This window comes from Molossus molossus, unplaced genomic scaffold, assembly GCF_014108415.1.
Source record: "Molossus molossus isolate mMolMol1 unplaced genomic scaffold, mMolMol1.p scaffold_m16_p_7, whole genome shotgun sequence".
Lineage (NCBI taxonomy): Eukaryota > Metazoa > Chordata > Mammalia > Chiroptera > Molossidae > Molossus > Molossus molossus.
The window spans coordinates 94,391,407-94,404,077 of record NW_023425401.1 but is presented as its reverse complement, the minus strand read 5'-3'; the positions used below and the strand labels follow the sequence as shown (position 1 = coordinate 94,404,077).

The window sequence follows — 12,671 nt, the reverse complement described above, 5'->3', positions numbered from 1 at the left end:
TTGCAGTTTGTCCCCGGCCCTGGTTGGCCACTCGATGTGTCCCTTTCATGTCGATGTCTGTCTGTCTGTCTGTCTGTCTGTCTGTCTGTCTCTCTCTCTCTCTCTCTCCCTCCCTCTCTATCTGAACAAAAAAAATGGAAAAATGTCCTCGGGTGAGGATTTAAAAAACAAAACAAAACAAACATTTTTCAGTATTTCAGAAAAATTCTATATATTCAATGATATTAGAAAATTGGTTGACTTTTATAATGGTATTGCAATTATGTTTTTTTTAAAGTCTTCAGCTGTTAGGGACACACTATAGTATTTACAGGTGTCTGGGATTTGCTTTAAAATACCCCAGCACTTAAAACTCAAAGGGTCATCCTCATTGCAACACTTTGAGGATAACAAGTCCCACCTCTGTGTTGATCCTTTTTGCGCCTTTGTGGTGTGACTCCGCTGGGGTGAGAAGGAATGTGTTGATCTGTGTCCCTACTCCTGAGGGTGACAGAAGTGTGACAGGATGCAGCTGGATCAGATTAGCAATTTCTGGGACATGAATACCTGCCTAAGTCTACCTACTATTTGTTTTCCTACCTTTGAGCCCTTGTTTTGAATAGGAGACTTACCCAGTTTACAAAAATCCATATACATCTGCTGTTTTTGTTTTGTTATAAAAGAAATACATGTTTGTTACAGACATTTAAGACATTCCAAACAAATAAAAGAAAATAAAAATCAGCTTAACCTACAAAAAAAAAAACTCAAAAAAATAAATGAAATATAAGTGGGGTAGATATATGAAAACTTAACAGTGAAATATTGGTAACTACTAAAACTGATGAGTACACAGGAATTTATCATACTCTTCTCCCCACTTTGGTATATGTTTAAAATATTCCATAAAATATTTTTAAAGTTATGTTCATAGAAAGAAGCCCAAGTTTCCACGGTAACATCTGAAAAGGTTAATGCAAATGTCTGTATGTTGGTTTTGCTGATAAATTTTAATTCTAATTCTATAATGTCAATTCTTAATTATTTACACTTAATAAAGAACAGCACAGGGAAAAATAAGAAAAGAAACTGATCTTACAGTTGCTAAGAGAAATAAATAAGTAGAAATAGTTGCAATATCTATAAAAGCAGTGAAGTTAGTCATAAAATGTCTAGATTGGTATTCAGGTGATAACTATTTAGGAATTACTAAATTGATAGGAAAGAGTCTCAATTAGTTAACAGTTTACTGTTAAAGAGTTCTATTTTTGTCTATCATTGCTAACACTAGTTATTTATTTCTAATGAAAAGTTTTGATCTCTTACTGAGGAATTGGATTTCACTTCTTTCTCTGCTGAGATGCACATGACAAAATAACATAACACAATGTACAGAATATTCTTACTGAGTGAAATAGCATGCAGTGTCCTATCCGAGACTGGATATCCTCAGGCCCAGCATTGCAGGAGTCCTCTCGAAGAAGTTTCCAGGTTTGACATTGACAGTTGAAAGCAAACAGCCCACTGAATTGTGGTTCGCTGGCTCTGCTGTCGTCTACGCTGCCATTGCATGTCAAAATTCTACCCCCAAAGGTGTAGATCATATGCTTTTCTGAGTCCATACACATCTATCAGAATAAAAGAATAGATTGAATAGTTTTAGATTGTTCTTGTCATATGTGCTGAAATAAAACTAATGTGTGTGGTTTTAGATTCTCAAAAAAACTGAATTTTGTCTCAATAACACTAAGTACCACCCCTGATTATCATATGCCCTCACTGCAATACTGCTAACCACCTGGCAGATGGATTTCTAAATACCTCTTCAGGTTTCCATTTTTCCCACTGAGAATAAAATATGTTGGGTTAAAGAGCTTTATGCTCTAAATAATTTTTACCAAATCAACCAATAAATAATACATGAGGAATTGACTTATAAACCGAAGAGTGAATACAGCTCATACTCTGGGTAAACAGTGATCACACACTCCTTTTAATCCTCCTTATAAAAACTCCTTTCTATTCTAGGCAAGCATCCTATTAATCTTGCTACCATTAAATAAGAGGGCAGATATGTGAATGATGATGCAGCTAAATTCATCTCTCTGCATTTATTTTACCAAACTCTTCAATGTTACAAAACAGTAAAACAAACAAAAAGACATTTGCAGCAATCAGTTTCCAGACTGACATCTATGGTGTGATGAGTCTTGCCTTCTTTTAACACAATACTATAAATTGTTTTCTTTGAGGTATATTATGCAACTAATGTTTAAAAGAACAGACTTAATTCTTTCAACTCAAGATTATAGTTTTTCATAAAAATATCCGAGAAAAGTCATTTGTCAGAAGATAATAAATAACAATTAAATTCTATTTCAAGTAATATTTAAGTACAAGTTGGAAATTAAATGTTGAACAAAAGTGGCATTTATATTTAAAGAAAAAAATTGTGTTCACAAAACATTACTTGGCTGAAGTACAAATACTAGCCATTGCATATTCAATTCTCTCCTAAAATTACTTCTATTTATTTTTGCATTGTTTTTAATAACAAGTTTTAATAATTGCAAAACTTGGTTTTAAAATTAATATTAAAAAGGATTCTAACCACCTGGCCAGTTTGGCTCAACAGTTAGAGTGTCAGGCCGTATTCCAGAGAGACCCGGGTTCAGTTCCTGCTAAGGGCACGTACCTTGGTTGCAGTTTGTCCCTGGCCCCGGTTGGGGTTGTGTGGGTGGCAGCCAGTCGATGTGTCTCTCTCACATCGATGTTTCTCTCTCTCTCTCTCTTCCTCCCTCTCCCCATCTCACTCTATCTGAAGATGAATGCAAAAATGTCCTCGGGAGAGTATTAAAAAAAAAAAAGGACTCTAACCAATGTCACCTCAATAAATTAATAAAATTAAAAAAAAAAATTCTAGCATCTCTCAATCTTTACCTACCACTAAGAGATCCACTCACTTGCTATTTCCCAGGTTTCTGGCAGACTTTCATAAATTAAGATGAAAATAGCCCAGTAGGTGTGGCTCAGTGGTTTAATGTCGACCTGTGCGCCAAGAGGTCGCTGGTTCGATTCCCAGTCAGGACACATGCACAGGTTGTGGGCCAGATCCCCAGTGGGGGGCAAGCAGGAGGCGGCCAATTGATGTTCTCTCTCATTGATGTTTTCTATCTCTCTCCCTCTCCCTTCCTCTCTCTCTAAAATCAATAAAGAAAAAATAAATACATAAAAAAAGATGAAAATATACTATACCTCAAGGGTGAAATCTTGGTGAATATGGTTGCAAAACTGAGATAAAGTTTCATGTCTCTGGCCCTCCAAAGAGTGTTTCCACTCTTTAATCTCAAATAACCCCTATCATTAAAAGCAATCAAAAAAAAAAAAAAAGCAATCCATACATTCCTGAAGACAACTTAGTATGGCCCCATTTACCTACTCTATATATATATGACTGTCTAGGGTTGCATTAAAGCTGGGTCACATTACCGTGTCCTAAGTATTTAAGGTTCAAGTCTCTTCAAACACCTGGGGATCATGCTGAAAATCCTGAGAACCTACATTACATAAACCAATTTACATTTTCATAAATTCAGTCATACTTATTTTGGCCAATCTCTGCTATCAGGTTTCCTATGGTTATCTAGTCCCTAAATTCTACTTCATATGGCTACAAAGGGATTTTTCTCTTTCTTTTTGGTGTGCCTGGAAGTTCCCATTTGTTTGTCTACAAAGGTAACCAGTTTTCTCTCTGAAGCTTTTAGGATTTCCTCTTAATCCTTGGTTCTGAAATTTCATTAAGGAAGTAGCTAGGCAGGGATATTCTTTTTCATTCATCCTGATCTACACCTGGTGGTGTTTGCTTTGTTCTGAAAATTCTTTCTTCATCTCTAGGAGTTGTCTTCATTTTTACCTTGAGTTTATTTGTTTTGGCATGCAGTCTCTTCTTCTGGAACTCCTATTGGGCAGTATTGGAATTTCAGGACCTTTTCTGTTTCTTAACTTTTCTCTTCAGCTCACTAATTTAGTAAACATTAGAGGTGAGTGTGTCCATACTGCTTTTCAGTTAATTTGCTGAGATTTTACAAAATCTTTAATTTGTAATTTTTCTAGATATATCTTTTTTATAAATGCAATAAATCACCTGAATTGCTCTAAAAATATCACTTAAAGGCTTTTTCAGTTTATACTACTGTTTTTCTTTGTTAATTCTTAATTTGTTGAGTTCAGCACCTGTCTCGTGGTATTAATTATATTCAAATATTTGAACTTGTTGTTGTTGTTCTAGTCCTCTTTGGATCTGAGAATCCCTCGTCACCTGCCTGTTGCATATGCAATCCTCACTAAGGGAACTGGGTGGGGAGAAATGAGATGTGATGCTGTGAAGGGTTCCACAGCTGCCTTTCCAGCTCCAAGGCCCACACTCAACACCTGACCGATGGACAATTACCACAGTTCGGTACTACTCTGTCAAACTGAAGAATGCTCTGCGGTTTAGTCTCCTACCGATCATCTAATGTTTGCCTCAGCTATATCAACTTTGAGACTGTGACTGCAACCTTATATACTCTAGTTTCTTCTGGTTGGATATGATCCTCCTATCTGCTTTCTATCTTAAAGGAATTCGCCCCCAAAATATTTTTAAGTTCCCCAAGGGCATTCTTTCTCATTTTCAACACTATTACTAATGTATTCTCTCGACATTTTATAGGATGTGGGGCAGGAGAATAATAAAAATATGTGTTCAGCCTGCCAATGATCTACACTGACCCAGGGAGAATGTCAAGGAGCTGAGATCTCCAATCCTTTGACTGGTTTCTCCTGCCAATTCTTGGCTAGTTCATATTCCTTTTTCTAGTAATTTCTTCAAAAAGTGGTCATACTTGAAAGACAGTTTGTCTAGATATAAAATCCTTGGCTCACACTATCTTTTCCTATCTTCTAGATGTTACTCTAATATTTCCTAGCACTGAATATAGCTGTAGAGAAATCTGACATCAGTTTCATTTTATTTCTTTTATAGGTTACTTGATAATTTTGTCTAGTTGCCCCTCAAAATGGCTCCTTTATATTTGAAATCCAATGTTTACTAACATATGTCTTAGAGTTGAATACCTAGATCAATCTTCCCCAAATATAGCACACCCCTTTGAAATGTGGAATAGTCTTCTTCGGAAAAAAATCTTCTTGAATTTTATTTATAAATATTTGTTGTTCCAATGTTTTAGTTTCTATATGTAACGTCTCCAATTATATGTATGTTGGCTCACTTTTGCCTGTCTAACTATAATTTTCTGGCTAATCTCTTTTAATCTTTATTTCTATATTATTTGCTCTTCTTATTTCTGTTATATGACCTTTACCTATTCTTCACTATACTCTATGTAGATTAGTCTTCATTTCTAAAAATGCTACTGTTTTTCTTCAATTTCTTTTTTTTTTAAATCCTCACCCGAGGATATTTTTCCATTTATCCTCAGATAGAGTGTGAGGGGGAGCGAGAGAAACACTGATGTGAGAGAAACACGTGGATTGGCTGCCTCCCGCACAACCCCTACCAGGGCCAGGGACCACAACTGAGGTACATGTTCTTGACCGGAATTGAAACTATGACTCTTTGGTCTGTGGGCCTACGCTCTAACCACTTAGCCAAATCTGCCAGGGCTTTCTTCAATTTATTTTTTGAGTTTTACCAGGTCCAATTTCACTTGCTCCTATTATTTGGTCATCTGCATTCTTGAATTTATGCTTTGTAGTTTTCTTCAGAGTTTCAAGCTTCAAGAAATCATTTAATTCATGTTGGATACTAAAATGTAATTTTCATTTGCTGTTGCATGAAGAAAAGTTTTGCTGTTCTTTTTCTTCTTATTGTTTTTCTTTAGAGTATCTTTAAAGATTTGGTGTTTGTTGCTTTTTAGGTTTTCATATTTAAATTAGTTGAATTTCCCTGGACTAGATAACAGAATGTTCCTATGAAAGGGTAATGTTCTTGCTCAAGGACTTCCTCCTCTGTTGCTACTGAATTAAATGGCTTCTTTAAAAAATACAGTGCATCTGTGAAGCCATGTCATTTTTAACTTTATGAACCCTCATCTGGGGTGAGGAGCTCTCAAGACTTGAGCTCCCCCAGTTTCTTCATTAGATATTGCAAAAGGAGCCACACTGTTCCCAGTTGTCAGGGTGTATCCCATACTTTTAGAAGACTGTGCTTTCTGGCATCTGGGCCTTTCTGGGTGCTTTCCACCCATTATCTCACTGACTCCCTCAGAGGCTGCCTTGGGTTCAACTTTCTACCCTGCTCATGACACTTCCCACTAAGATGTACCTCTACTAGACTGTCTCTGAACTCCCAGTTCTCCCCTATTACAGTGCTGTCAGTTTCAATACATGTTCTGGATATTTCAGTTGTTTTTTTAGCTAAACTTACAAGAAATTGGGAGTTGTGGGTTTTCTTTGGCTCCTGGTTTTGCTGAATATGTGTTTTGTGACTTGTGTTTTGAGTTTTTTTGTTTTAATCGTTTTTGTTTGGTTCTCATTGTTCCTGAAAATCACACAAAGCGACATCAAAGGCTTCAGAACTAAGCTGCCACTTTGTTCTTAATAAATCAAAAAATCTTTAAATTTTAAATTTTTAATTATGTTAAATTCAAAATTGCAAAGTAACTTAAAAATGTCTTCATGTCTCTAGCTTTCTCACATACTTCTAAAATGTGAATGTTAAGTGTCAAATCTTAAAGTGTCACGAACAGCCCCAAGTAATTTTAAAGTTCTAACTTACAGCTTTATTTGCATGAAACAGAATAGAAAATAGAGGCTTATAGGGATTATACAAGGTCACAGAGCTACTTGTTACCTGAATTAGTACTGAAATCCTGGTTTCTTCACCCCTAGTGTTCTGCTATAACATCTAATCAGTTGAAAATCGAACATTTAACAGAACCTAGGTTCCAAGGAACATTCTATTTTATTAAAGTTAAGAGAAACAAAGACCATACATAAGGACAATATATTTGTACTCAGAATACCCCTAAACTATTATTTTTTAAACTTGTAAAAATAAAGACATAAACACCTTTGTAAAAGAAATATGTACACAGTTGAAAGCAAGAAAATAGTTTCCCTCAAAATGTTATCTGCTGGTGTTCTGTTTTCAAAAGATCAGAACCAGCTAAATTTTTTTCGAGTTCTTACTTTCCACATGAAAACACTGAGGATGTCAGCAGGGAAGTGCAAAGCTTTGCAGAGCTCAGTTACGGAGAGCCAGCAGAAGTTCCAAATTCAATTTGGGGAGTACTTTGAAGACTAATGTTTTTGATTTTCCATGCACCACTTACTTGATAGGCATATAACCCACTCCTCTTTTCCTTACCATTCTCCTATCACAACTACTTATTAATATAAATATAGTATCAGAATACCTTTAAAGCACAGAATTAATAAAAATATGTAATAACAAATATAAGATAGGAGATAAGTTAGGCCTAAACTAGATTCTATCATAATTCTAATACCACCTCCCATTTCTCAAGTACTAGGTAAATGCTATGTTCGTCATTACAGTGTTACAGATTTTTTAAAAGTGTCTTTTCTCCCCCCTACTCCAAAAGAAACTTTGGACATGGATTGAATCAAGTAAAACTGCCTATAGAATTCAAAGTGGTTACTTTTTATTTGAGGTACTGAACTGATAGGGACTAAGTACTCAAATACAGATAACAATGATGGAGATGATGAGACTTATGTGGATAATATTAAAATGGCTAACAATATCGCTATGTGTATTCTTCCTGTTTACAACATCATTATATGATTTTTATTGTTGCTGAATTAAACTTCATCTAGTTTATGTTATATTATTATCTGTATTATAAAGTTTGTGATTATACACAAAGGTAAATATATTTCACCTGAATTGAAAGAAAAATGCTAGATTTCAAATTCCTGAACTCACTTATAAAGTAATTTTAAATTTCTTCCAAGAATGTAAACTAAAAAGTTTTAAAAGGGAAAACTGTTATTGTTATGATTTCTGGATATTTATTATACAACTAAGTTTGTTTTTCCTAATATGCACTGTTCCATCTACTCTTAAAAGTTTTTATAAATTCACATTTGTGTTGAAACCTCAGTATTTCATCCTGCACTATATAAGAGAAAAAAAAAATTTTAAGAATAACTTTATACCTACTGAAACAAGTTATTTTTATTATCTGTCATAGGTATTTGCAATAGAAATCACTGAGAGACAACTCAGCATAACATGTGAAATAATTAATTCTACCATATATTTATCTGTGCACCAAACCTGATGATCAAACACCAATTTCGGCCCTCCATCAGCAGCAGTATCCTCACTGAGTAACATCCATGTGTTAGTGTCAATGTCATAACGATAGAAGTCACTTTTCAGAGATTTGCTGTTCCTCACAGAGGAATCCAAATAACGGCCCAATGTGTAGATTTGCCTTCGTTGAATGTCAATGCACATTTTATGACATGATCTGGCACTAGGACCATTCTGTGGAGAGAAAAAAAAAAATTCAAAGAACATATAACAAAATAAAAGTAAATGCCTTTATTTGTTGACTTTCATTACAAGCTTTGCTCCGAAACTCATAGCAAGTCAACTAATAAAAGTCCAACACTAGGCTTAAATCTCTAAAGGAAAGCAAAAAAGGTAGTAGGAGATAGAAATCTTATCTTAGCAATGCTTAAAATCTACCCAGAAAGATGAGATGAACTATTCTGTACCCTATGGCATTCTGTTCATAACACTTATATTACATAGTCCATTGCATTTTAGTCATTTGTGCACAAAGTTTAATTATCTGTTATATGTTGATCTATTTAAAGACACATTTAGGCCTTTAAAATATTTCTTATCAGAATTTCTCACCAGAATCTAGCACAGACATTCCAAAAATATCTAGAATAACTGAATTTCATAACTAGAAAGAACCTTCATAAAATCTCTAGTTTAATTATTTCCTTTTCAAGACGAGGAACTAAACGCCAAAAGACAAGAGGCATCCTCCTGAAAGCTAGTAAGGCAGTGACAGAAGCAGAATGAGAATCCAAGTCTTTGACTTCTTCATCTACCACTTTATATTATATAAAACTGACTCTCCTGACTGAGTAAATAACCCGACTAGTGGAAAATACAACGAACCAATAAAATTTAATTAGTTGAGATCACTTGTATCACAGGACTGAATAAAAGGCAAAAATTATTGTGATATAAACCAAAAATAGAGTTCATGAAGGGAAAAAAAACACTGTCAATTGGACAGGAGTGAATTAGTTGAGAGGGGTAAAAGAAACCAGAACTAATATTTATTAAACATTTCCTAAATTCTGTCTATATTATTACTATGTATGTGTGTATATATTTTATTTAACCTATATAACTCTATAAGGAAATATTATCACCATTTCATAAAGTCTAAATTTGTCCACAGTCATTAAACTAGAAAGTAAGATAGAGAATCTAAGTCCCAGGGTAACCAAGGCAAAAACTGGTTCTTTCCACTATTCCAGGTTTTTTCCAGAAGAGAAACAAAAGAATTGAAACATAAGGTAGAAATAGGAAGCTTGGTGACTGGCACTGACAGAGGAAACTAGATATAAACTTGTAAGCAATAAAGAGCTATTAAAGGTTTCTAGAGCAGGATATAAAATAAAAAATTGGTACTACAGGAAGAGTAACCTAGCATTATTATTTAGAGTAAATGAAGCAATGAAGGAATTTGGCATAAAGAACATTATGTGTCATTATGTTTGACATTAGTGTCATTAACCCAGATATTATGTTGATTTAAATCTGCATTTTAGTATTCATACTAATTATTATTCTAAAACTTATTTTTAAAGATTTTTGTCAAGAAAAATCTACAGTAGATAAGGTGAAAGTTTTTGAGAAAGAATTTCTTCCATAATTAAAGAATCTCAAAAACAAATATGGGGTAGTATATAATAAATACATCAATATCATATTACCTAGAATGTGAAATTTGAAATTTTATTACAAAAGTAACAACTTCTTGCTTCATTTAATTGGCACAAGTGCTATTAAAATATTGAGCAATGATAACCTAAAATAAATAAATAAAAAATAGGAACCAATAGAATTATAAACCATTCAAAGGCTAATTTTTTAAAAAGAAAGAGAATATTAGAAATGAAAGCAGAAATATCACTACAAGTTAAAAAGACAGGTAAAAAACACAGGTAAAATTTGACAATGTAGATAAAATAGACATATTCCTTGAAAAAAAATTAACTTACCAAGAATGACAGAAGATGAAAAAGAAACTCTGAAGTCATTATATATATTGAAAAATGGCATTTACAGTTTAAAATGTTCCCACAGAGAGCACTAGTCCTACTATCTACACTGGTAAATTTTATTCAACACTTTAGGAAGAAATCATATCAAATTTACACAAAATTTTTCAGAAAAGGGAAAAAATCTTCCATTTTAAATCTGTATTGTATTCCATTCCTAATTCAGTTTATGAGGACAACATAACACTGAAACCAAGTAACAATATTACAAAGAAGGAAAAAGAGAAATAATACACAGGCAGCTAGTATACCTCACACACAGAGACACAAAGCTAATTTTTAACAAAATATTATCAAATAGAATTCAGCAAGATATAAAAAGGGTATTTTATAACTAAAGGGTTTAGCCCTGGCCAGTGTTGCTCAGTAGTTCGAGCATAGGCCTGTGCACCCAAGGTTCTAGGGCTCAATTCCCAGGGCACGTACCTGGGCTGCAGATTCCATTCCTGCCTGGGGCGCCTGCAGGAGGCAACCAATCTCTCTCTCTCTTTCTCTCTCTCTCTTTCTCCCTCCCTCCCTCTCTCCCTCCCTCCCTCCCTCTCTCCCTTCCACTCTAACTAAAAAGAATCAATGGAAAAGTATCCTTGGGTGAGGATTAACAAAAATAAACAAAAATGGAAAAAATATCCTAGGGCGAGGAGTAACAACAAAAAAAGAAAATAATTAAAGGTAAAAAGCATGACTGTGTCAATATATATAGAGAAAAACATTTTGATAAAATTCAATACATATTCATGAGGAAAAATTCACAGCAAACTAGGAATAGAAAAAAACGTCCTTAATCTAATAAAGAATATATGAAAATCCCAAATCTAATTTTCACTTAAAGGTGAAATACTGAATGATTTCCTACTACGATCTGAAACAAGATAAGGATATCTATTCTCATGTCTTCTATTTAACATTATACTGGAAGTCCAAGTCAGTGTACAGTAATAGGCATTAATTAAAAAAATAAAAGAGAAAGTTATGACAATAAAAAGAGGGGAAAAAAGGAATAAAACTGTTCCTATTCATAGATGACATGACTATTTATTGAAAACAGCCTAAGAAATCAACAAAGAAACTATTAGAAATCATAAGTGGATTTAGAAAAATAACATATATAGCCCGGCCTGTGTGGCTCAGTGAACTGACTGTTGTCCCATGGACTGAGAGTTCCCAGATCAATTCCCAGTCAGGGCACATGCCCGGGTTGCAGGCTCAATCCCCCTGGGGGAGTGCAGGAGGCAGCCGATCAATGTTTCTCTCTCACATCAATGTTTGTATCTCTCTCTCACTTCCTCTTTCTCTAAAAAAAAAAAAAATCAATAAAAACATATTTTAAAAAAAGAAATATAAAAGTAACATACACAAAGGCAATAGATGAAAACCAATTTATTTACTTTTCTTCCCCTCCCATTGACCCCCCTCCTTCCCAATTCCACCCCCAATCTGCTTTCCTCACGCTATTATTGCCTGTGTCCATTGGTTATGCATATATGTATATAAGGAATAGCGGTAATACTTTCAACAATAAAGATAAAAAATAATAATTTACCTCTCTATATTAGCAGCTTGTTTGCTGATAAAAAAATTTAAGTTCCATTTAAAATAGCATGAAAAACAAAATACACTGAGATCACTTTTAAAATATCTAAGACTTCTAACATGAAAATTCTAAGAGTACTGAGAAATATTACAGACTGAAATAAATGGAAATTTAACTATGTTCATGGATTACAAATCTATTATTAAGACATCAATTCTTTCCAAATTGATTTATAGAGTCATCACATTCGAAATCGTAATCCCAAGTTTTAGAAATTGACAATTTGATTCTAAAATTTATATGTAAATGTAAAGGACCTGGAAGATAGGTCTATTTGAATAGTTTTTAAAAAGAATAAAGAGGTCTTATGTTACCTGACCTCAAGGAGTGTTATATTGGTATATGAACAGACCAAAAGATAATGGAGCAGAATAGAGTGTCCAAAAGGAGACAGATATTTATTTTTTACAAAAACCAATAGGGAAGAAGATAGGGAGCAACCACAACTCTCAAACATTTCTAGCAGGAATATAAAATGATACAACAACTTTGGGAAAGCTTCAACAGTTTCAACAATGGATGCTAAAAGAATAAATGTTTGATGAGTAATAGTATGTTTTCATAATCTCAAAAATTATTTATTAATTGTAGAGTGGAAAAATCTGGAGGGCACTTTCCTTGACCAAGTGATCAAAGCTAATACCAGACTTCTGGTCAGTAAACGTGGTCTCTCACCTTCTCCCACAACCACATCAAAATTACAACTAAACTACAGGACAACTATCATTTAAAATTGCCTGACTTGGAGCTGAATGGA

At 34.0% G+C, this 12,671-nt stretch overlaps 1 protein-coding gene across 6 annotated transcripts in view; it reads right to left on the bottom strand.

Annotated features, from left to right (window-relative positions):
• Nucleotides 1–12,671, bottom strand: part of MKLN1 (muskelin 1) — a 208,495-nt gene that overhangs the window by 47,113 nt on the left and 148,711 nt on the right. For all 6 annotated transcript variants that reach the window (XM_036246258.1, XM_036246261.1, XM_036246256.1 and 3 more), the window contains 2 exons: nucleotides 8,285–8,497; nucleotides 1,386–1,607 (listed from right to left, as the gene is read on the bottom strand). In XM_036246258.1, the coding sequence (XP_036102151.1) occupies nucleotides 1,386–1,607; nucleotides 8,285–8,497 (435 nt within the window). The remainder of the gene's footprint in view (nucleotides 1–1,385; nucleotides 1,608–8,284; nucleotides 8,498–12,671) is intronic.